The 25,910-nt window shown below is 36.1% G+C and overlaps 1 protein-coding gene across 10 annotated transcripts in view; it reads left to right on the top strand.

The window, feature by feature from the left end:
• USP33 (ubiquitin specific peptidase 33) overlaps nucleotides 1-19,662 on the top strand; it is a 42,632-nt gene extending 22,970 nt beyond the window's left edge. For 5 of the 10 annotated variants that reach the window (XM_080406886.1, XM_080406887.1, XM_080406883.1 and 2 more), the window contains 13 exons: nucleotides 2,097-2,209; nucleotides 3,316-3,488; nucleotides 3,591-3,694; nucleotides 4,281-4,314; nucleotides 5,138-5,183; nucleotides 5,917-6,097; nucleotides 7,360-7,486; nucleotides 9,459-9,628; nucleotides 11,056-11,137; nucleotides 13,522-13,630; nucleotides 15,532-15,634; nucleotides 16,400-16,468; nucleotides 18,453-19,662. In XM_080406886.1, the coding sequence (XP_080263012.1) occupies nucleotides 2,097-2,209; nucleotides 3,316-3,488; nucleotides 3,591-3,694; nucleotides 4,281-4,314; nucleotides 5,138-5,183; nucleotides 5,917-6,097; nucleotides 7,360-7,486; nucleotides 9,459-9,628; nucleotides 11,056-11,137; nucleotides 13,522-13,630; nucleotides 15,532-15,634; nucleotides 16,400-16,468; nucleotides 18,453-18,610 (1,469 nt within the window). In that variant the 3' untranslated portion in view covers nucleotides 18,611-19,662. Of the gene's footprint in view, nucleotides 1-2,096; nucleotides 2,210-3,315; nucleotides 3,489-3,590; nucleotides 3,695-4,280; nucleotides 4,315-5,137; nucleotides 5,184-5,916; nucleotides 6,098-7,359; nucleotides 7,487-9,458; nucleotides 9,629-11,055; nucleotides 11,138-13,521; nucleotides 13,717-15,531; nucleotides 15,635-16,399; nucleotides 16,469-18,452 lie in introns of those variants that run through there. The other 5 variants (XR_013931208.1, XM_080406889.1, XM_080406888.1 and 2 more) reach the window with 5 other exon arrangements.
• The last annotated feature ends 6,248 nt before the right edge of the window (nucleotides 19,663-25,910 follow it).

Below are 25,910 nucleotides of genomic sequence, written 5' to 3'. Positions count from 1 at the left end.
TTAATAGTGTGATGCTTTTTCATTCAACAGGCTGTCCAGGATAAGTTCTGAAAATGTTCATGTTATCCTTCTAATGCTTTAGCATTGATGCTGAATGACAATGATTTAATGGGCTTAAATCGTTGATCTCCTTGGTTCATTTGTTCAGCAGTTTTGATGCTACATCTGTCATGCACTACTGTCTCCACCGTTACAGGAAGGTTTTAGACAAACTGAAGTGAGTCTGCCAGAAGAGGTACTAGGTGGCTGGAGCCTGTCATGTACAAGGAGAGGCTGAGAGAGTGGCGTTTGTTCAGCCTGGAGAAGGACAGGCTAAAGGGGAACTCTTGCTGTCATCAGCATTATAAGTATAGAGAAGGCAGAGCCAGGCTTTCCTTGAAGCCATGCAGCAAATAGAAATTTTCCTTTCTGCAGCTTGCTTCCTTGCTTCCATTTCTATTAGGTGGAAGGAAAAAAATCTTTCCAATGAATGGTTGAATACTGGAACAGAGGCAGGAACCCAGAGATACCCCAAGGTTCTTGGATATTCCAAAGTTCAACTAAAGCTGCTTTGAACAGTGTGTGTTCAAAGAAGACTGTGCCAGGTGATATCCAAAGGTCTCTTCCAATCTTTGACTATTGATTTTTGCCACTTCCTAATAATGTAACTCCTGGTCATCTTTATTGAGTACTGAGGGAACAGATATGTAAGCAATAGAATGGACTAGGGGAGTACCGCGGCAGCCATTTGAAAGCTCAGAAATTGTTGGGGTTTTAATTCCCCATAATACTAGAGGAATTCCCTAGTGTGCCTGGGGCTTGTGTCTGGGGGCCGACACCTAGTTACAATGCACCCGTTCCCTTCTTCTCTTCCATTTCCCCCTTGCTTAAAGCACATGGTATCTGTGGGGTGCCACAATTCTAAGATGGCATTTCTTCCTGCTGTTTGTCAGTGTGGATAAATACAGCACGTCTTCCACATTACTGATAAATAAAGACTGTAGAACCATCTTAAAGCAGTTTAGTGACAAAATAAGTGATTGAAAGGAGCCTTACATAATTCTGGGCAAAAGGCTTTATGAGGCAGTTTGTGTCCATAATAAATAAAATATGTATGATGCACTGTGAAAAAGAGGGGTTTTCTGATGACTTCTAGCAGCCGTTCTTTCTGCTGGAGATACTTCTAAATTCAGACTCTTTTTATTATTTTGGACAGACTTCTTGGTATGGGATGATACAGAGACAATATATAATGCTGGACAGTGAAGAGAAAAGAGTACTTGCTTACGGGCAAACTCTTTATGTACAAAGGAGCCTTGGGAGGATGTGTTTTATGTGAAAGATTTATTGGAGTAATTCAGTTTCCTTCTCACTGTAATTATTTCCATGTTTCACTGCCTGGCTTGTTACTGGCTGTCAGCATTTTGGCAGAGTTTGCCTTTGACTCCTACGAGACTTTTGAGTGGTCTTTTGGGTAATACACTGACTCCAGAAGAGGTTTTGTGGTCTTCATTTCAGCCTACCATTCCAGTAATCTATAGAGCCCAAGAGACTGCTCTGGTGTGTTTACCTAATTAGTAGTGGATTTGAGTGGGGAGCTTGGAGTTTTACTTTATCTTTTTTTTTTTTTTTTTGTAGGCTGCTCTTAGGCTGGACTCTAGTACTACATTTACTCCAACCCACTGTCATCAGTGTTGTGATACAATAAGCTTGTGTATGAGCTCTTCAGCCCAGCATGCTTAAAACTTCCTGGAAAGACGTGATCAAATTAAATATCAGATAGAATGCGTCCTTTTAAGTTTCAGTCCTGGGGAATTCTTGCCAAGACAAATCATGTAGCAGTAAGCTATAGTTTTCAAGACCAGCAGTTTGAGTTTTACTTAAATAGAGGGAAAATTTTGTGGTCTTTGTACTCTACAAACTACTTGAGGAACCTCCATGAATTGCCTGGTATTAGTAGTATTTCTAAGAAATATTTAGTTAATAGAAAACAGGGCTTGGCTTATAATTTAACCCTAAATATGTGTGGTGTCTAATTATATTATGCAAAGTTGTGGGAAATCAGAATCTGCTATATCTTAGTTTACTTTCAGCATTTTGTTTTTGTAATTTTACAGTTTCGACTGTATCATCACCAAAAAGGAAGAAGCGCAAGAAGTACAGGAGTGTTATCTCTGATATATTTGATGGGACTATAATAAGCTCAGTACAGTGCTTGACTTGTGATCGGGTGAGTAAGGAGGGGAAGTTCTAGCTCTTAATGTTTTGTTTTGGTGGGGTTTTTTGAGAATTGGTTTACAACAAGAATGGAGAAAGAGGCTTGCTCTTCAACTTCACTTGGGTATAACCTAATGCATACCTGCTACTGTCATAAGTTTTTAGGTACATAATGGTACAAAGAAACGTAAAAGTTTGTAGTCTAATTGGGCTGCTGTAACAGTCTCATCAGGTAGGCTGAGACTAAGAAAATTCATGTCTTTCAAAAAATCCAAGTAAAGACACAGATGATACGAATCATTAATTGCTTTCTGAAGTTGTCCTCTACTGCGAGATGTAGTGCAACATAAGAACAGTTTATTTCTTTCTGTACTATTTGCTCATAGAATTACTTAGAACAACACACATGATCATTTTAGAAAAGTCAGTTACTTAAATATGTCTAGTGGACCACTTCCATTTCAAAGCAATAGTATCAAATATTGGATAACCAAATCTTTGGACTGGGGACAAGTTTCTCAACATAAGGTTTAAACGTAAGCCTGATGCAGTTAAATGCCCTTACTGCTTCCCTTGTTTTAGATCTAAGAATACCAAGACCTCAGGGTAACCTGGTGAGCAAGTTCAAAAAACAAATAAGTTTGCTTGATGTTTTACTCTGTGACTGTGATCATTAAACCCAGCATGGAAGCAGGAAAATGCACAGCTGGGTCTCTCTTGCAGCGGTTCCAGTTACATCAGGTCAAGCTAACGTCAAAGTGAAATACTGTCAAAACAGTGGACTGAAGCTTTCTGAAACTAGCTTGCGTAACTGGAGCCTAAGGCAAAAATCGTAGTGCTTTGTATGACTAGTAGGTAGACAAATAATTAATAATGACTGGAAAAGAAAAAGTTTGTTATAACAATGTGCAGGTTCACTCTCAAATGTTTTTTTTTTTTCTTCCTCTGTTTTAGAAAATGAATTCTTACGTCTCCTTATTTTATACTTCATTTGCTACCTAGTGGAATTTTCAGCTATGTGGTGACTTAATAGTTACTGGTGAACTTTACAGAATTCAATTTAATTGCTGTTTCTCTTCAAGCTTAACTGTATTTTGTTTCATTTGTTTTCTTCTTTAGCTTTCTGTAACTCTGGAGACCTTTCAGGATTTGTCCTTGCCTATTCCAGGTAAGGAAGATCTTGCTAAACTCCATTCTGCAAGTCATCAGACATCTCTAGTCAAGACAGGATCATGTGGAGAAGCGTATGCCCCCCAGGGATGGATAGCTTTTTTTATGGAATATTTCAAAAGGTAAATAATATTTACCCTGTTTTATTTATTTATCTACTTTGAAATTCCAGTTTCTGCTCTTCTGGCAGAACATTTGTTGGTTTTCTTTCTTTTCTGTCAATGATGTTTCAGGTTTGTTGTCTCATGTGTTCCTAGCTGGTTTTGGGGTCCAGTTGTAACCTTACAAGATTGTCTTGCTGCCTTTTTCGCCAGAGATGAGCTCAAGGGTAAGAGGTTAATTACATAAACATGTTTCTTCTGGTTTTTTTCCTCCTATCACAATAAGCTGATTAATATCTCCTTAGCTTCATGCAATTAAGCAAAGGCTGCCTGTTAGACTGTAATACAGTCATTCCTTGCTCTTATGGGATCATTCATTTCAAAAAGGTAAGCTTCTCACTCAACTGAATATTCGAGGCGAGAAATGCCCATGAAAACTGCTTTAGAAATGTCCAGTAAATCTGAATTTGGTTGAATGAAATGGTATCAGCTGAAGGTTAATAAAAATTTCAAACCCCACTATTTTAATGCTCATTCTCATAACCTTCATTTAGACCTAGTAAATTATTTCCCTTTTAAATTATTCACCATTGTCTCTTTGGATTATGCTGTACTGCTTCATAGTTGAAAGCATAAAACCTGAGACCCTTTCTGTTTAGTTGCTACGGTCGACACTCTTACAACTGTTAAATATTGAATGCACCCTAAAGATAAGTTCCCTGGAAACTGTTACATATAGAATGTATGTGCTTGAAGGATAAGTATTTGTATTTAGAGAGTAATGGCTGGTTTTCTTCTTCCTGATGTTGGCAGGTGATAACATGTACAGCTGTGGAAGGTGTAAAAAGTAAGCTGGCTCTTACCTTGTTTGTTTTAACTTGTCTTCATTTGAGTGCTTTAATGCCTCTGTTAGTCAAGAGGCATTTATTTCTTTTGGACGTGTTGGAGTACTATTAATCTTTTGCTACATCCTTGTGTTCTGGCTGTCAGGAATTTAGTGTTAGGAAGGTGCAGTGGTCAGGGAGCACTGACTTGTCATTCCATATTGCAAACCAAACGTGCTTAATTCTTTTTCATTTCCCTTACAATTTTAGAGCTTTCTAAATTGTTTTTGATTGATAAAAATAAAAGCTTTTACCCCTCTATATTACCAGCAGGTTTAATTGATGTGCAGCAGGTCACTTAATTGTGTTAAAAATAAATAAATGTACTATGGCTTCAAATACTAAAGAACCAAGAAACAGAAGTGTTCTGAAGACTGCTCAAAGCCTTAATGTTATTCTTTGCTATATCACTGGTTATCTGCTGTAGGTAATTTCTTAAAAATAAACCTGGTTGGTTTCTTTTTTGCTGAACGATCAGCTTTCATGAAGCTTAAAATTCTTTATGCTAAGAAAAACTGTTAGCTAGGTAGAACTTGATTATCTGTACTTGCTGCTTTGAATTTTTCAGCAGTACAGATTGTCTTTTCTTCCCAAGTGTCACTGTTTGTATCATTTTGGCTACTCCACGTCTAGCCTACATTCCAGAAATATTTTGGGTTTACTACAGTGATGTTCAGCTTAGACTTTTGCTGATGTAGCACAATAAAGTAAAACCTTTTCAGAACTAAGTGTTGCTTGTTTTGATTTGGGTTTTTTTTATTTATTTTTATTTCTTTCTTTGCTTAGGTTAAGAAATGGAGTGAAATTCTGCAAAGTGCAGAAATTTCCTGAGGTACTGTTACTACATGCACTTTTTCTGCATGATTAGGAATGTGGTAAGACTAATGAGTTGCATGAAGTAAACTGTGTTTATAGTGTTATATGATGAAAGCTTATCTTCATATTGGCATTTGTTTTAAGAATGTGAGCTACATTTGGTTATTCACCCTGTAGGAAAGTGAACCTTGTACATGAAAAGTAAGTTAGAATAATGGGGGTTTTCTATGTTGTTCCTGTCAGTCTGCAGAACTTGTTTATACTGTAGATTGTAGAATTAAATAACACAGCCATACTGGAAATCTTTTCTATAAGTAATGCTTGTAACTTTACATTTTAAAAGTAATCCATTCTTACACTTCAAAACATGAGTTGGACTGCAATAATCATGAAGAATTAATGTCCCTCTTGACAAGATTGTGCAATAGGTGCATTGAGGAAGAAAAAAGGTATGTTTTTTACTACTGCATCAGTGTTAGTAACTGTTCAGGACTGTTTTGTTTTTTATACTGTCAGTAAGATAAGGCTTCAGTAATTACAAATTAATTTCTAACTTCTTGAGCTGCAATTGATTTAAAAAAACCCCAACAACCTGTGGAACATAGAGCTTGTGATCGTTGCCTCAGGCTGTAGAGAAAAGTCATCCTTTTGGGATGATAAAAGGAAAAGATGGCATACACAGTGTAGTTATTAAACATCAAATAGTACCATGTACAGTTCTTGAGTGAATCTGTCGATCCTTCTTACAGATATTGTGCATTCATCTCAAAAGATTTAGACATGAACTTATGTTTTCTACAAAAATTGGGACCCATGTGTCCTTTCCCTTGGAAGGCCTTGATCTTCAGCCCTTCCTTGCAAAGGACAGTCCAGCTCAAATCATGACTTATGATCTTCTATCTGTCATCTGCCATCATGGAACTGCCAGCAGTAAGTATGAAATTGTTTTGTCTTTGCAGTTGATTTGCAGTTGATATTCATATTGGCACTTCTGTTTAAGGATGTTATCCGTGCAGTGAAACGTAGATGGAAGAGCATTGTTAATTAAGTGAAAGATAAATGCTGTGATTTTTACCTTGAACTGTAAGATGGCTTGTTCCTAGAGTTGACACATTTTTGAAATTGTATGGCATACCTAAATAAAATTGTAGGCGGAAAAAAAATTAACAGATCCTGGAATATCAAGTAAAAAAAACTATATGCACTGTTGAATGTGAACAGCATAAATGTACAAATAATGTTACCTGCCATCAGATGACCAGTTGATCAGCTCTTCTACACAGCTGCTGTTTGTCTAGAGTTTGGATGGTTTGTATGCCTTACTGTTTTGGAAAGAGTTCATAAAGCGCCACAAAGACACAAGTAACTTTTCTTAGAAGATGTGCTCTTGGATGATCACTGCCAATTAACCCCAAAAGAGGCAATAACTGTTATTTATGGGTAGTGATGAGTAGCTGAATAAACATCTTTTTGCTATATGTCAAGCTTGTTTCTGTGTAGGTGCTTTCAGTATTTATAAGATTTGGAAAATAGGAGAAAGAAAAGTTTAAAGCTAGAAACTTGATAGAATTTTATAGAAGTTACCCACACCCTCATACTCACCAAACTCAAGGTATCCATTGTTTAGAAGAAGTTGTTTCCATTTTTTCAGGATGCTTTTTCATCTTCCATTTAGTGCTTGCTGAATGATGTTTCTTGTAATCAGTTTAGTAGATATTTTTATTTAATAACCAGCAGTTTAATTTGTTTGAAAATAGTAATAATTTAAAATATATTATGAACAGTCTTCAAAACATAGTTAAGTATGGTCTTGATATCATGTAGCTGTTACACATCTATAAAGCACTCAAAGATTTAAAAAGAGTTCGTTGTGGAAACTGATTGAGGTAAGTTGTTCAGACAGTTCTTACTCTTGATTTGAATATTGTGGTTCAGGAGTGCATTAGACAACAAGCTGCTTGAAGAATTCAAGAATATGCTGAAAGTGGTGTCCCTAATTTCCACGAGCTGATAGAAATTCAGAAAAAAAAGCTGATCCTGAGTTTGAGAGAAGTTAATGTGCAGGTCATGTCTGCTAATGATATGATGTTTCTCCCATTTTAGACTTGCATTTTTTTTTCCTTTTCATGTATTGCAGAGTAAAATAGGCAACTCTGAATACTTTCTAATAGCTTTTGCTTCTAACGCTTTAGGTGGGCATTATATAGCTTATTGTCGCAACAATTTAAATAATTTGTGGTATGAATTTGATGACCAGAGCGTCACAGAAGTATCAGAATCCACAGTGCAAAATGCAGAAGCCTATGTTCTCTTCTACAGGTAAGAAATTATAAGTTCAATCATACTCATGTAAGTCAGGTATGTAAATACCTTTTTAAGCGGTTGGGTAGCTTTCAGAAATTAGCTGCCACACAAGAATTATAATGGAAGAATTTGACCAACCAGAAAAGCCTATGCTGGAGAGAGACTTTTAATTGTTATGTCCTTAACACTTGCTCTGTCACTGCTAAAACATGTATGGAACTTAAAATGAAAATTAAATCTGCATAAATAAAGTGTATTGAGATGACTAGAAAGAGAACTTCAAGCAGCTGTTAGAACTAGCCATCAATTACCTTGTTTTTAATTAGAGGAAAGGAATTCTGCACAAGGGGAGGTTTTGCACACAGACTCTTAACTGTTAGAGCTCTAAAGGGAATTGTGGAAAGTCTTTAGCAGATGGGATGTGGAACAACAGAGGTTTTAGTGTCTTGTAATTTAATTTCAGGGAATTTATAGGCTGGTCTTTTCCTGGAAGTGGAAATGAAAGGCGAGAAGTCATGCTATTATCTTCAGTCTAAGGAATTTTTGTACTTTAAATAAGAGCAACTTAACTCAATTTTAAAATTCTAGATTTCTGGTGTTGAGATCAAATTTCTACTAAAAGTTGACTCTGAAATAGATTGTATCAGAGTTGCACAACAAGGGAGATGTTCTGTGGATGTTTTAACTTTCATTAGGAGCACTCACACCTGCCACTGTCCCAGCTAAGCCTGTGAGCCTGATCCAGTACGGCTTTTATAAGCCGTGTGGAAGCCATGCTGTATGGCCAAGAAAGAACTCTGTACCTGATCGTGGGCAAACACATTAAAATGAATAATAGAATAGCATTCATAAAATTTGGTATTAAAAAAGAATATATGCACAAAGTACATCTTTCAGTGTGTTTCAGAAAGATATTCATGTATCTTAAAGGAGATATGTATACATTTTTAAATTACAGCTGGAAAGCAAACTTACCTACTTGAGTTTCATTTTCAGACTTTTAAAGTTTTTGTTAAATAATTTTGATCTGAATTTAAACAGGTAATGTATTTTTAATCGGGTTCATAGCATATGCTTTTTCGTACTCTTTTAACCTTGTTGTTTTAGCCATTAGATCTGTCTGAAGCTTTTCTATTTGAAGCTATTTGAGTCAGCTTTGACCCCATAAATTAACAGAGGTGGTCCAGCTTTGTGTGATGCTAAGTGAAGTTTCAGATCAGAATTTTGGAGGATTTCACTGGTTCAAATATGCTTTTGGAGAAGAGACCTGCTATTCAATTAAAAACAGGAGAGCAGAGATACTTCCAGTTGGACAGCAGCAACAGGCTCAGTGAGAAGAGTAGGGGGATACAGGAAAAGTAAGGGAATTACCTGATCCACTTACTGTTCAGTCTTACTTCTGAAGGTAAGTAAGGAACATTTGCCCAAGGAGTACTGCTTGCAAAGCTTTATTTAGCTCACAAGATGCACAGAGCAGGTGGGCAGAGCCACATCCCCTCCTGCGGGCAGTAAGCACTCTGCAGTATAGTCTGCTCTCTGTGTTGTAGTCCCAGCTATTTGCTTTCCCAGGCTGGTAGTAGGTTGAATGGGAACTGTCGGGGGTCTCCGAGTCGTTGAACTGAGCAGGCAAAAGTTTTCTTGTAAGCATGGAACACCTGTGCCGTGGGTTGTCGGAGTTAAGGGCAAGCATAGGTTTGACACAGCCAGCGTTCTTTGCTGCCCTTCCCGCTCTGTACCCAATCCTGTGACACATGGGTCTGTAACGTGACAGTCTGGTTTCCTGCCACACATTTAGATGGTGGCTCTGACTGTGCATAAAAGGTGCAAGTTTTTTCACATGCTGAGTCAACTACTTCACGCTAGTAGAACTGTGAAGTATAGATTTGGCGCAGGTAATTTACTTAAAAGTACAGTTTTCACAAAGTGAATTATTTTGCACTGTATAAAAGGATGTATGTTTGTTTAATGGTTTCTACTTCGGTAATAGAAAGAGCAGTGAAGAAGCACAGAGAGAGAGACGGAGGATATCAGGTCTACTGAATATGATGGAACCAAGTCTTCTGCAGTTCTATGTTTCCAGACAGTGGCTAAATAAATTCAAGACTTTTGCAGAGCCAGGACCAATTTCAAATAATGACTTTCTCTGTGTGCATGGAGGTGAGACTGTAACTGAGTATCATTTTAAAAGAATTTGTTACCCTGTAGCTATAGAGAGTTCTACACTTGTTTCAGTATACCAAGTTCATATATATATTTGAATATCCTAAGTTCATATTATAACTTCTATAACTTCTTAGCTAAATTAGAACTATAACTTCTAAGTAAATTACTTCTCTCATTTTAGTATCTGACTGGCTGGAAATGATAGTTTGAAGTTCTCCTGTTTTCTTTTCTCCACACGTTTGATTTTGTTTATAAACGTTCTTGATTCTTAAAGAGGAACAGTTTGGCATACCTGCTTGCTTCCTAAACATGTATATTCCCATTTCTAAAAATCCTGCCAGTTTGTCATCATCCTTAATACTCTGGTATACCAATCTAAATCTTCTCAGCTGTGTGCTAGAAGCAACAAGAAGGTTTGAAAGCTGTGGAACAAGAAATTGGTCTGATGCAGAGCGTTCACTGCATAGCAGTGTGAAAATAGAGTAGTAACTCTGTATATTTGGTATAGGAGCATAAAAATTTTACTTTGTGCTAAATGTTAATAAAAATGAGAGAATTAGATTAAAGCAAAATTTATTTGGGAAAATACCTGTATTTGAGTGCTGACATTCCAAGAAGTCACTGCTATTTGGTATTCTTACACCTATTTTCTAATGAAAAATACAGCTGTATTAGATTAGCAGCTGTAGGTGCTGCCCCAGTTGCTGAACTGAACTTTTAACATAGGAATACTGTGCCTCTATAGCAATTTGCCAAGTGTGTAGGTGAGCTCTTGTGGTTGTGGCGTTCCTTTTGCAGAGTTACAGCAGATGACTCTTGTTGTACAAGTGCCCAAACTACTAAATTTTCCCTATGCAAAAGAATTCCTGCATAACACATTGCTGCTTACCATGCAGTTCAACTCAGTGCTTCTAATTCTGCAAACACCTCTGTTTCTACCTCCCTCAAGATTTCACTCCTTTCAAGCATTCATGTTGTTTGAAGTAATTCAAAAAGGTCTACAGCAAATAAGTTAATATTTGAATAAACATTTTGCTAACCTGTTTACATGCATAAACAAAACATTAGTCACTCTTTAACATTTTAATTGTATACCTTAAGAAGCATTGAATTGGTATCTAGAAAGGATTGTAGTGCTTTAATTGTAATCTTTCATTACAGAAGCAGTTTGCTTCTGCTTTTTACAAACTTTTCAGCCTAATAAGACTAAAATTAGAGTGGTCTCTTTAAATACAGTAATAGATTATACTGTGATAAAACTTTTCACATGATTTCTCTGAATTCACTGAAAGATTGTGTTTTTAATTTATTTAGAGGCTTCTAACATAGTTTCCTCCCTTCTAACCCCCCAATAAAATTTGCAATTCTCTCTTTTTTTTTTTTTGTGTGTTGATGTTGGTTTTTTTTTGTTGCTACTGCAGGTGTTCCTCCACACAAAGCTAACTTCATAGAGGACCTAGTTGTAATGCTACCTCAAAATATATGGGATAATCTGTATAGCAGGTAAGTTTTGTACTGTAACTGGAAAAAAAACAGTGATATGGTTTGAGAGCAAATACATGCCAAGCAGACACATCAGACTTTAGAACTAGTGGCTCAGAAAAATACATATATACACTAGGCACAAAGCTAAGTGAAGGTATTGCAAATGGCTGATTTATATAATTTGCTTGTGCAAAGTAATGCTAAAAGCCTACTTAAAGTAGTGTGTTACTGGGCTAATACTCGAGTATTAAACCAATAAACGTGTATGGTATGTACAAAATGACACAAAGTAGGTCAGCAAAGTATACTTTGCAAGAGGTATTTTGAAAGAGCTCTCTGTATCAGCTTCCTGTTCTCTGTTGGCTGGAGACAGCTTTTCTTTTATGTTGGCTTTGAATCCATAGCCTCAGCTGCCAGTACTGCTTCAAAATAACTTCTATCTAAGCATTCCGTGTAACTGCTCCACACTTTCTAATGTAGGTCAGGCTTAAGTGCTTGCTTATAAAGAAGGGATTCTTGCAAGACGTGTCTCCTTTTAAAGTAACAAAAAGCTGCAGAAGAGCTTTGCTGATGACCTTAAGGACTCTGTATTGCACTTGCATTAAATATTTTTAGCTCTAAGTTCCTGCCACCTAAGCACTATACCTAAGGGGCTGGGGTTTTTTTGTTTTAAAGTTTCAATGGACACAAGTGAAAAATAGAAACAATACTATTTCCAGTTTATTTCCATTTTCCTAGATGTACCAAATTTTTATTTGAACTGACAAAGGCATTATCTGTTTTCTGTATGCAGAAATCTTTGCTAAATCTGAAGGAAAATGTTTTTAAATGTCTCATTAATTCCTCTTCTCTATAAACTTGTTTTAACATGTCAAATGTCAATTGTTTGATAGAAAGGCAGAAGCCTCAGAGATGATAGGGTCCTCCAGATTCTGAGAGTAATCTACTAGGTAGAAGAGAGGTATGAACTGTAATCGCTAAACATTTATCTGTTCTGTGTGGCTTCCCGACTGGCGCACGCACCCTTCAACAACACAGAGTAGCTCTGAAGCAACTGTGTTTTACTTTTTGTCTTCCTGCTATCTGGGAATTATGGGAGAGTACCTTTGCTGCGGAGGGTGAGAATTCAGGGTGAAGAAGCCATTTTGGGTGGAAGCTGACTTTTACTGAAAGAGTATTAAGGAAAAGGAGATTTGTCTAGGTTGCCAGTTGCCAATCCATGTCCCAAACACACGTATTTTGCTGCTCACGTGGCATTACTTCAATTCCAAATACTCTAGTTGCTTTGAGATAATGTATATAATCCATACTTGACCTATTTCAGTTAAAAACTTCTGAACTTATCAGTGCAGTCTAAAGACAAAGTTTCATTTTCAGAGGTGCAATGTAAGTGGTATGTGACTGATGAAACGTATGTCTTTGTTAAGTTGGGATGATTGAGTATATACCAAAAAACTTGTTTGTATGAGTGCTGCCGTACTGAAATAATGCTTTGCTTTTCAGTTAAAATACAACACTTATGTATTTTGGGGGAAAAAATACTATCTCAAATCATTTTTTATGGACCGACAAACATACAAGTCTAAAAGGGAAGAAAAACCAACACCTTCGGTTGCAGATTTTTAATTTTTTCCACTCTTAAGAATTTTCATGTTTTGCACTTTAATTCATGCCTTGAACTTTCATGTTGCTATACTTAAGAGCACTGTGTTTTATCTCATTTAATGTAAGATTTTTGGAATAAAATCTAAAGTTGTAAAAAAGAAACAAAATTGGAAGAGAACACTGCTCTGACAAAAATACTCAACTAGGAAGTAGAACCTGGAGTGTCCTTATTATAATGTGTATTTTAATCTGATGTTTCTGTTGTACTAAATGTATCTCTTATGACTGCTACTCATTCAAGAATATTCTCTTTATCCGGCTTGTAGTTTCCAGGCGTAGCAAATGCTGCCTGTGTTCATAATGATACACACATACGCATCTGTATCTCCTGTGCCTTTCAGTAACAGTACCTCTGCAGACTTCCATGTATGTTGTTTCATCCATAAGCTGTTTCTTAGAGGCCTTTAATAAAATCACACATGATGTATATTTAACAGAATACTTGTTCACTGACATGTTCTTCCCATAGTAATGTCCTTTGAAGTATGTGATACAGCAGAATTTGAGATGGTTTGTACTGGCTTTAGGCAGTCAGAACTTGGAAGACGGTTATGATCTAGGATGGAGAACAGAATATCACTAGGAAAATAGATGATGGTATTTGTGGATCAGTGTGACTGGCATGTATCAGGTTTCTGTTATGTATTATAAGAAGCTGACACGATGTCTGTAGGTGCATGATCTTTTTACATGGTATTTTCCACAAAGTTAATGATGGTTTTTTACTTTTACTGCAGGTATGGAGGAGGACCAGCTGTTAACCATCTGTATGTTTGTCACACCTGCCAAATAGAGTCTGAAAGAATTGAAAAAAGAAGGAAAAATGAATTGGAAATGTTTATTCGGGTAAAAAAGTAAACACTTATTCATTCTGCTTTTTGACATCACCTGACACTCATGACTTGACCCAAGGGGTTACCAGAAGTGCATAGGTGATTCCTTTAACAAATGGATTTTATTAAATATCTGTATACCTATACAGAATCCCTTCTTTCCTGTTGGCAACAGTAATGTTCTCGGGATATCCCAGATAACTGTTTATATGGAAACATACTTAGAGAAAATATTTAATGTTTCTTAAACTGCATTTTTATAGTATGGAAACAGTGCAGCCACATGAGCAGTTGTTCTTTATACACTGTCAGTGATCTGTTCTGTGCAATCCAATAAGGTTTAAGTGCAGTAATACCGTGCAAGCAAAAAGTTAATCATGATCTTTAATTCTAATTTTAACAATGTCGTTAAAGATATTAAAAACCATAAATAATTCAGCATGAAGTAAACACCTTAGTATTGTAATGGATCTGTAAAATTAATATCAAGCAGCTACTATATTTTCCATGAGTTAAAGATTATGTGCCTGAGTCTGCATGGTAAAATAACTAGTAGTAATGATTTTGTAATTCTTAAAGCAAAAATGAGTTTTGAAGTTTTCAGTGAAAATAAATGCAGAGATATCGGAGTCCCATTTCTGCTATCTTAATTCATGGGAGAGAGAAAAACAGAATTGTAGCTGTTCTCTTGGTTCTCTTTGTGCTTTAATCACACTTCAGAGATTGTGTCAGCTTTTCCATGTTTTAGCTGGTATTTCACCTTCTTGGTAATAGATTTTTCTTTAGTCTGGGTTACCACTGGATAGTGATTATTACTAACAACATTGAGTCAACCTCATTTGCTTTAGCAATCAGTATCTTCCCAGTATAAACAATGATTGTATGTGCACAATTGTGCAAGTATTGTAACTGGTTAGCAGAGAAAATTCTGTTATAGTCTATAAAGAATGCTTTAGTGAATGATTGCAAAACTTAATTTATATGGAACCCTAAGAAGTTTTGTTGATGCTTGAGGTTTATGGTTTCAAGGGGGAAGTACAGCTGTATTATTACAGAGCTAAAAGATAAAGGTATTAAAAGTTTACATGACCCTTTACATGTTTCTTAATAACATTGCGAAAAGATCTGTAGTGTCTGAAAAGGAATAAAATGTTAAACTTCCTAAAATCTTAATTTAAAATATATATATATTTTAATAAATATAGAAACAAATTTAGTGAAATGCAACTGAAACTCTTTACCCAGCTGTTTTTTGTAATGTATACAGTCACTTACATTGCCTTGCAACAGAAACTTGGAGAACTAGGATGTGATTTTTTTTTTTTTTTTTAAATTAAAATAGTAGGAACAAAAAGTATCTTGTGTGTTTTAAACTGAATCAAAGAAAAGTCAAGAAAAGTCCTAGTGCATTAGTTCTCTGTGTCTTGCTTGGAATTGTATTGGCATCTGTTCAAAGTATTTGGGGAAAAGCAAACAGTTCATCACACAAAGAACCTTCTATAAAATTATGGACCAAATCTTTCAAAGCACTCTTCTATTTTATAAAAATAAGTTTTCTGCTTTCTTTTGTTACTTCAAACTTCAGCCTTCACAGCAATTACCCAGTAGTGTTTGATGGGTAAGCACTTGTGCTTTAGAAGAAATTGTTGCTGTTTTCAGGAAAAAATAAATAAATTCTCAAGTAAAGAATAAATCATCTTTTAATATGAAGGTTTTGACTACATCAAAATCTCACCTTGTGAATTCACCAGGTGTTTACTGTTCTGATGGTCAGTAGTTCTTAAAAATGTTCTGTAACAGTGTAATATTATGCTGTTAATAATTACAGTGGTTAAAAGACCTCAGTAGTTTAAAGGAAAAAAAAAACACAAAAAAAGAACACAACTGAAAAACATGGATTCTTTGTCGTTTCAGCTTAATAGAGCATTCCAAGAAGAAGAATCTCCATCAACGTTTTACTGCATAAGTATGCAATGGTTCAGAGAATGGGAAGGATTTGTAAAGGGTAAAGACAGTGGTAAGTTGTGCTCCATTTCAAAATATGGGTGATCTTTTTTTGTTGTCATATAGTGGTACTGTTTAAGTAAATTGTTTCTGCTTTTGTAGAAGGCCATAGGAAGAACAGACAGAGAAGGCAACAAAAGTTCTTAAAGCAAACGTCTAAGACACAGGTTTTGTAGGTTACTAATATATCCAGGAACCAAATTACAGAATATAGTCGAATAATTCACAAGAATGGATAATGGGATAGTTGTGGAAAGAATGTTTCTTGTTTGCAGGGGGTTTGCTGTTAGCAGCAGGAAAATTGGATTGAAATACAAGGAGGGGATGGATTTTGCTGTGCAAACTGATAGATAATGCCACAGCTTCTGGAGGAAAGGTGACCTCACTGTCACAACCTAAACTCATAGATAACTGAGTAACAACTATAGTTATACCACTGTAGCCTACTTTAGGTACGTCTAACGTTTTGAAATGGAAACACTGATAGAATGTTCTACAAACTTGTCTGAGTCTGCTCTAGGACAACTTTGCTAGGGGTAAGAATTAGGATTAATTTGTGGCTTACATTGCTTGAAGACTTACCGTAATAATGAATGCTTTGAAAAACTTGCTCTTAACTGGAATTCTGATTAGCTTTTAACAACTTTGACTGTACTGTTAAGCAGTACAAGAACAAGCAGTAAGCAAATGAGCTATTTCTCCTTCTGTTTGAAAATAGAACTTCCAACCTGCACTTTTTGCAGCTCTTCCAATTTTAATTATCTTTCTGTCACACTAGATCCTCCTGGTCCTATTGATAACGCAAAGATTGCAGTAACTAAATGTGGAAATGCTGTGCTAAAACAAGGTAGGTGTCCAGTACTGCTGCAGCTTTGGGCTCCATATGATGTGTTTGCTGAAGTTTGGAACATACATTATGAATTCTTTTTTTGAACTGTTATCGTAAAATGGCAATTCCCAATGAATCTATGTAATGTCTGTTTTGAGGAGACCAGTTTATTCTTAAAATAACGAATTTGTATCTGTAATTGACTAATCCAAGTGCAGATAAGTGTAGAAGGAACTGCAGAGTAACTTTAAAATGGCAAAAGTGTGCTTTGGCTTTGTATCGCTTGGCTTGATTTGGGTTTTCTTAACATAAATTGGGAGGTGCTTGGCTTGTAGACTGTCATGCATCTGTACATAGTTAATTGCATCTTAAAACCTCATTTGAATTGAAAGCTACTTCTCACAGAAGGAAATAAACCACAGTAAGTAAATGCTGTTGCTCCTTTTTCTGCAAGTTATTATTTCCCACTGTACATTGCAAAAACTTCTCTAGCATGCAAAGATACAGATTTCTTTGTTCATCTTTACAGTCAGATGCTCGATACTATTAATTCGAAATGTGTAGGTACAGAGAAAAAAATTCTAATATGGCCTGCTTTATAAAGAGTTTTTGCTTCCTGTGAATATTTAGTTCATTCTAGCTCAGCTTAACAAAAAAAAAAATTGCAGCACTAAGATTAACATTTATTTTACTGAATTTTTTCCCAATTTAACTTAATGCCTCAGCATGCAGTGGACCTACCAATGGCAGTTTGCCAGAGGCCACTAGACCCTGCATAAACCTCACCAATTGTAGGATGTCAAGAGTGTGTTTAAAAAAGGAGTTCTTCAACTCTTGAGTTCTGCAGTGCGTTATAATGGTTTAAGTGCTTGTGCAGAATTCAGATACAAGGTATAAAGTGTCTGATGTGTAGCAAAAAAACCCCACACCAAACAATAAAAATAAACAAACATGCAGCTCTTGGTACCCTTCCTCTTTAGAAACTTTTTATATGTATAGTATAGCAGTAGGCCTGCGGGAGCAGGTGGTGTGGACAGAAAAGTATAAGAGGTAGGGGGAGAAGCCTCCTTGTTATGGCACTGCCTTCTTTGGGGTTTTGGGCTTTTTTTATTTGTTTTTGAAGTAGGAGGGTGCTGAAATTAGGCTTAACAAGATAGATTAATAGTATCTGATAAGTACATTGGGGGGAAACTTGCTGCAGGGCAGGTTTTTGATGTGTGGCTTAAAGAAGAGGGGGTTTATTCTGGTAGGATAGAAATTTGTCCTCTCTGCCTAGGTTAGTGTGAAGAAATTACTTCAACTCTATCAAACAGAATCCTTGTGTTAAAACCTAAAGGGGCAACGTGCTGATGCTCCCTTGCCCTTTGCCACTATAAAAGGTTGTGTAAAATCAGAAACGGTTGTTGGATGCTGACTTGAGACAGGAGAGAGCACTCTAGCCAGAGGAATGGAATCATAAACAAAGACTAATCAGTGAACAAAAAGAAGTCAGGCTGACCCTACATACAAGGAGCATTAGTGGGGCTGTTAATGTGCTAATAGTGTTTTCTTTTTGGGGTTCTGAGAAATTCACTGTGGCTCTCACACTTTTATTCTTTACTACCAATATTAATTTATTTGATGATACAAGAATCTTGAGTCCTTGAACTTTACTGTGTAATTGATGGGACTGCACGTTCTTATATTAATATGTGAATCATTTTCCTGTATGCAAAGAGCTACCAAATAAGATATCAGATGTTTATCATAGAACCTTCATGTGTTTTATGCTTGAGGTATGTTAAGTTCTGGATAACTTAGAGCAGGTAGTTGTAAGAATCAAGAAGTGTAAAATTAACAAAATACATCATTGGGTTTGGCAGTTGGTACAAGATAAAGCACAAATTTAGCGTAGGGTTTATAATTTGAATCTATATTATATTTTCCTTTTTGTATCTCCTGTGGACTTCAAAGAAATAATGAAAGAATTATTCTAAATGGTAATTTTTTAAAATGTTTTCAGGTGCAGATTCTGGACAAATATCTGAAGAAACATGGAATTTTCTTCAGTCAATCTATGGTGGAGGTCCAGAGATTATACTCAGACCACCTGTTCCTCCAGTAGAACCTGGTATCTTGCAAACAGAGGAGAAGATTGAATTAGAAACTCATGGTCTGTAGCTATTGAGAAAAAGATGAACTTGTAAGGAATCCAGCTTCCTTACAAAATTCCCACAATACATTCCTAAAAGTTTTATTCTCTTACATCTACTGGAGGCACAGCTCACTGAGCATTACATTAACTACAGAATAGTAAGTTGAAATACGTATTACAGTTTGTTTAAATAGAGGCTGTTTCTCTGTTTTGGAAGGCATGTGGTTTGTACATTTGGAGTGTTCGGTCAATGGAAAAAAAAATGTAATTTCTGAACTTTTTGGTATAAGTGAAAATCCTGTTGCATCCTTAGACTTGAAAAAAAGGGGACAAATTTTAGGGATGTTCAATAACCCTTCTGATTCCCGATGGGGCTTCTGATATCTACAGACTTTTGCCTGTCTTAATTGTACAGTCTTGACAAGCCTAGGTGTATGAGGAGTATATTTTAAATGGATTGCAATCGATGATAAAGAAAAAGGATTTTAATTTCCTAAATGCTCAGGAAAAAAAATCTTACTTATTTTGCACTGTAAGTATATGAAATGGGTAGTATATAACATCCAAATACTGACTGTATTTGAATGGATCAAACAGTGTAGACTGAATATTGTTTTAGTCAGCAAATGTCATAATTTATTACCTACTAAATTTTACATCTTCTTATAGTGTTCTGTAACTCTATAAACTGGCTAGTGTCTTTAATAGTATATGTGACAAAAAGATTTAGTCTTCTCTAGGGTAATGTTTGAGAGCATGAAGTGTGAAATGTAAAGCGATTATGGACATGAGTGATATAAATTTCAGAAATTAAATTGTCTGGTCTCTTGAATTATATTCATAAACAGTTCCATTTGCAGGATTTTATTGTATTGTTAAAAATTTTCATTGGCATGATGACCTATAATGTCAGAAGCTGGATAAAATGTATATATTGCAGAACTTAACTGAATGATTCATATTGGAATGCAGAATGGCACTTGCTCTTGTTTTTGCCTGATACTGTTACCAAATAAGCAGCATTATTCAAGGCTGGATCAATAATAATAATAATAAAAAAGATTAAACTGTGGAAGAAGGGGGGGAAACCTTTCTTAAATGTTTTTCATTTATTATATCAATACAAAAACTTCTGAAGTAATGCTGCAGTACTGCTCTCACACCCATTTAACTATATTTCTCGAACTATATTTCTTGACCACTTTGTCTAGGCAATGATGTTGACAGTTCTAGCTCCAAAGTACGAAAATGCTGACATAATATTCTTTGGGATGATTTTATATCTAGTATAAAATCAAACTGCTTTTGAACTTTGTAAAGCACTTGAAGCCATTGTGGTTAAAAAGCCACCTGTAAGAGTCCTAAAGAAAATGTCCTCTAAACTTAAGTACTTGCTGTGTAGGAGGCATCAATTCTGTATGAATATAAATCTCAGTATTTTCCTCAGCCTACCTGAGAAGAACTAAAGCTAAAAACAGCAGTGCAAACAAGGGGTGAATGGACAGCAATATGAAGCGAATGATTGTTATGGCTGGTACAAAGGAAAAAACATGTTTCAGTTTCATACTGCTTTTTAGGTAACTCTTGACCAGCCTGTTAAATTTCTGAATTTCTGCTGAAAGGTTCTTTAAATTTCAGAGGAGGTTATGAGATGACAGCAGCTAAGAAGCCTTGCATGTACCTGGATTTAAATATAAAGAAACACTGAGCAGACAATTGTAATGTCTGACAATGCATTTGGACAATGTTATATTAGTAAATAAGGCAACCCGAAGTTAATATTGTGTTACCCTTGTATGTAAGGTAAACACAGCAGTTAAAACAACAGACTTGGCTTACTGTTAAGGTAAAGGTAACTTGCTTATGAGCAGTCAATAGTAACTTGCTGACCTTGGCTTCTGAAAGGCTGTTCTAACTCCCCACCTCCATTTTTTGTCCTTTTTTTCTCATGTGGGGGTTTCTAAACTAAACCTGGTTTTATACTGTCATATTTTAACTCTTCTCTTTTTTTTTTTTTTTTTTTTAGCTAAGGTTTTATTTCATTGAAGCTATGCTTAAAGTTCTCTAACAAACTAAAGCTAAGCAAAATGAATAGGTCTGTGTATTTTAAGAATAATTTTTCCTACATGGTGTTCTTCATTGGAGACTTGTGAAATGTTTTCTTAAAGTACTGTATGGTGATCAGGTTTACAGGTGTATTCAGTGTTTTCATTAATAATCTGGATGGTGGAACAGACTGCCCCTGTAAAACTTGCAAGAAAAAAATGGATTGAGTGTTAGGGACTATCAGCTTGTTGGGGGAATGAAGCAGTTCTGTGTTAACTCTTAGTCTGATGCTACAATACCCAGAATACTTAAAATACAGTGATACCAAAACAAAACCTGTTCTGGGTAATAGTAACAAAAGCATCAGATGTGAGGCACAGGAGGTAATTATTCTGCTCTACTTGGTGCTGTGCTTGTTGTGAGATCTCATCTGTACTGTTCCCAATTTTGGATGCTATATGATGATAAATAGAAGATGAGAGGTTACCTCAGAGAAGAGCAACAAGACTTAGTGTTGAAAATGAAGTTGTTCTCTTGCTTAAAAGAATGCTGAAGGTGCAGGACTTCCAGTGTGAAAATAGTTGCTGGATAATAGTGAACATTTTTTCCTAGATGAGTATGGATATCTGTCTCTGCTTTAGCAATGCTGACTTGTGCTGGGTGTAGGTAGCCTATTGGAAATCTAGATGTCTTCTAGCAGTTTTGTCAGTCTTCTGTCACCTCTGTGACCCTGGTAAATGGCATCTTCACACTACACCTGTCATGCTTTAAAAAAAAATAGTCCTGAGTTTGCAGACATGAAGTAGATATGTTTGTGTTTAAGACAGTTCCAAAGGGATAACAGTCTTGTTTTTAGCCCTTTGAGAGTTCTAGAAGGGATTTTGTGCCACAGAAATGTAAGTAGCATTTTAAAGTAAGACAGTGTGGGAGAACTCCAGATGGATGGCTTGTGTATGCTGGAGGGAAGGCAACAATTCAGAGAATAGGTTAAAGAGAAGCCTTTACTGTGAAGAGCTGTCTGATTCACAGCAAAGAAAGAATGCATCTCAGGAAGGGGCTGTGGAAATTATTTTTTTCCATAAGCCTTTCACCAGACTATTTGGATTCTTTGTTCATTTGTTTCCAGTTGAGGAAACACAGCAATGTGTTTGAGTGCCAGGGAAGCTGTCATTTCAAGAAGGGAAAAATCCAGTGGAGTCCTTGTTTTAGGCCTGGGAATCTGGATTTGAGCTGTTAAGAGCCTGTTGTTCGGTCTGGTGCCTTTAATCCGCTCTTCTGGAGCAAACTGCATGGGGGGTGTGGGGAGCTCACCAGCTCAAAGCTTGATTTCTCTAAATTTTTGAAGTTTTTTTTTGCAAGTAGTATAGCTAAGTGTTCATCTAAACCCCCAACATCGAGGAGAGTTCTTCAGAGACCATGTGATGTAGCTGAAAAGTATAATTGGAGGGGAAAAGAAGTAGCAGAAGAGCTACTGAACTATTCAGTAGTAAAATAAGGCACTTCTATAATATGCTTCAGAGGTGAGAGCTAAGTAGTCCATCTGCTTAATAAAGCAAATAAAAATGGCCTGCTTTGTAGCTGTAAAATTATCCCATGTAATAATTCTACTGACTTGAAGGCCAGTCTTGTCCTTTCCGGTGACTGGAATATTAAGAAATGAAGGAAGTTCTGAAGACAATTCTGTGACGCAAAGTCATTGTTTAACTTGGGTAGTCCAGAAAGCCGTTTCTGTGAGTATAACCTTAAATTAGTCCTGTGTCTAGGGATATATATATGTATGTATGTGCGTGTGTGTGTATATATAATGAGAGAGAGATAAATGCACATAATGTATTTCTCCAGTCTCTTACTTGAACTGTGGATGGAGGCACTACAATAATTATTTTGGGTTCTATATTGTAATAGTGATCTTGAGTAGATACATCTGGTGAAGGTTGGGTTTTGTTTTCAAATTGACTGCTCTAATGGGTGTCAACCTTCCCATCAGTAATGGCCTGAAAGTTTGCTAGGCAATTTGGAGACTCCATACACTGTACAAAAGCTTTATCAAGATAAGATGAGCAAGGGAAAAAGCTCTATTTATTAATTCGTATCAGACAAACTCAGAATCATTTGGATAACTCTAATATTTTATTTGAATACTATTGTCACTGTCAGCTGTTGAGCTGCCTGAATGCAGCAAAAACATGTTTTAAGGTATCCTCTAGTATGTATTTGACAAAACTGCTTTGGGTGGCGAGATAATAGAAGACTGCCAAATCTGAATTCAAGGGAAAACAGCCACACCCAGTGTTGCTACATGTCCCTGACAGTGGTAAAGAGATCTTGCATTTGAATTTTATTGGCTAGATACCATGCTATGACTTGCAAACCTACTATTTGCAGCTGGGTCAATGGAAGCTAATTTATTTAGGGGTTTTTACTTAATATGTTTCTTCTCCCCAGCGATACCATATTTGATGTGGAAGTTCTAGTCTGTGTAGCTTAGGTTGGGAGTTATATAGTCATGTGGGAATGCTTACCATTCAGTTGGCAGAGCTGTACTGATAGGAGTTAACTTCTGACCAACCTATCTAAGTAGAGATGTTAGAAGACTGAAGTTAACAAGGAGTAGTGCATTAGTCCCTACTCTGGAGGCTAGATGATAATATACTCTTAGAAATCTGTCCTTTCAGTAGAGTGCAATGCTCAGTGACTTCTGAAATAATTTATATTTAGAGCCTTTTGTAAATTCGTATGGTCCTTTATTTTGGTAAAAAGAGCCCCAGGGCAAGGTAGTTTTCATATAAGTATCTGTTGAGTTAGTGGTATGTCCCACTGCCAGTGGGATATCAGCATAAAGTATTAGATATATGTTTGGCTATAAAATGCATTCTGTGGATGAAGCAGTTTCCATTTGTGGAGCAAAAGTTAAGTGTCCCCATCTAAGGCATATGATATCTGGTGTCATTTGATGTGCTGTAATAAGGATCCTGCTTCTCAGACTCGAAACCTATATAGTGATTGGCTTTTTCCTCACATAAGATATCCTAGGTTTTCTTAAAAGGACTAAAGCTGACAAGTTTCTTTCAAGTTAGTATTATAGGCATTAAAAATAAATGCCTATAATACTATATGCTAACATTTGATTTCTTTTATTGATAGATTATCCTGTTATACTTAATCTAAACTAATTTGGAAAATTTACAGGAAAACTCAGAGATTATATGCTTAAAGGGGCAAGTGGTTTCTTCATATTTGCCATACAACTATTTTATACTGAACTAAGAAAATTCTGTTCCATTTATTCCTTTTGAATTCCCCATATACATCTGGCTTAGTGCAGTCTAAGCAATTTTCTCACTGAAAACCTTTCAGCTCTTCATTTTGCCCAGGAAATGAGTAAAACAACTAGGCTTTTTCATTCTTCCAAACAGATGGCTTTTCTGGCTTCCCTCTATACTTAAGCCATCTAGAGCTGACAATTAGCAGGAAGCAAAAGAAGAGTTGCATATTTCTGAAGTGTCACAAAGACAGACAAATCACTTTCAGCGTTATTTCACAAAAAAATATCTGGTTGCAAACAAACTTGGTTTATATTAGCCTTCAAAATCTTAGCAGATTAGAAAATAGCCTTGTTCAGTAAAAATTTTTGAAAGCACTGGTCTCACAGTGAAAAGTATAACTTGTTTCCTTGAATATATTTTATATGTAGCCGTTTAAAACATGTGACTTGAGCATAGCTTCAGCCTAGCTTTCAATTGTTCAACAAGGTGAGAAGGCTGTTTCTCCGTAAAAACCAGTGTGAACACTGCCACACAATAAAACAAAATGTCATCTGTTCATAATACATTTAATATTACAGATGTTTGCTTACAATAGCAGAGTCGTGTTTTTCATAGAAAGCTGGTATTATTCACTCTATCACAAAACTTTGCTCCTTTCTGAATGTGTGTGTCAGCTGACACATGCAGCTAGAAAAAAAAGGTCTATTTCTGAGAAAAATATCACTCTGATAGGTTTTATGAATTGTTAGTGATACTACATGACAAGTTTCCTTACAAGGGTCATAGATGGATATATGGGCAGACCTAAGAAAATGCAGTAGGAACTTGATCACTCAAATAGCGTTTTTATAAGATGAATAAGCAAGAAATTTAATTTTCTGACTTGTTCAAGATTGAGTTGATTAGCTAAAAGGGTAAAATACAAGTTCTGGTTTTTAAAATGAGCAGACATGAGGAAACACAATTGACACTTGACTTACTGAATATATACCATTATGAAATGAACTGTCAGTAAAAAAGTAAAGTTGGAGTAATAGGAATATGCTGGTTATTTATGTAGTTTTGATATGCCATTATGCAATGCTAGTGAAACTCAAATAATTTATTTTTCTTACTAGTCATTTGTTAGCAGCATGGGAGGTGCAAAAATAGAGCAGTCACCATCCACAAAATGTTTTCATAATATAAATGAAGTTAGAAGATTTCATTTCCAGATATGTTCCTCCCTTTTCACTTGGAACTCACAAACTTACTGTATTTAAGAACTTCAGTAAGATCCATTTTTGAAATGACTTACATGAGAAAGTAAATCTTAAAGTACTTTGTTGGGAAGAATAAAGAGGGTAGAGGGGCATTTGATTCTTACAAGTAAAAAAACTTAGCTCAAAATAAATTCTCAGCTGTCAAAAATAAAATATAGCCATTTTTGTCTCTTATCTCACAGGACAATGCTAAGACCTTTTCATTTTCATTGTTTGAATAGGTTTGCCCAGAAATGAATATTTTTCCAGGTGACTAATTTTGCTCTGCCCAGTGTGTTTTTTAATGTAGATGTTCAAACAAGATGTCCTGGTTACCATGGTGATACATTGCCCACCGCCCCCCCTTCCCCGCCACCCCCCCTTCCCCGCCACCCCCCCCCACCCCCCCCCCCCGGTTTTCCACTGAAGTGCCAAACCCAAATGACCACAGATGCAGCACTTGCTCATGCTGTGAATGCACGTTTGTTTCCACCAAGGCACACACCTTCTCTTTAGGACCAGATGCAAGATTAGTTTGAGATGTTAAGTTGTAACAAAAGAAATGCACTCAGTCATGCCAAAAGGTTAATTGACCAGCAGCTATCAATTCAGTTGAACAATAGTTTCAATTAAACTTCTAGTCCAATACTGAGGTTTTTATATTTAGACTCACTTTACAATTTAACTGTAAAAGCAAGAAGACATTTATTTAGCTATGAATTCTTCCTTGGTGTCTCATCTTCTGAGTAATTTTCAGTAAGGGAAATGTACTC

Source organism: Falco punctatus, assembly GCF_963210335.1.
Source record: "Falco punctatus genome assembly, chromosome: 11".
In the NCBI taxonomy this organism is placed as follows: domain Eukaryota; kingdom Metazoa; phylum Chordata; class Aves; order Falconiformes; family Falconidae; genus Falco; species Falco punctatus.
Note: the sequence above shows the minus strand (reverse complement) of the source record. Positions and strands in the feature narration are given on the sequence as shown.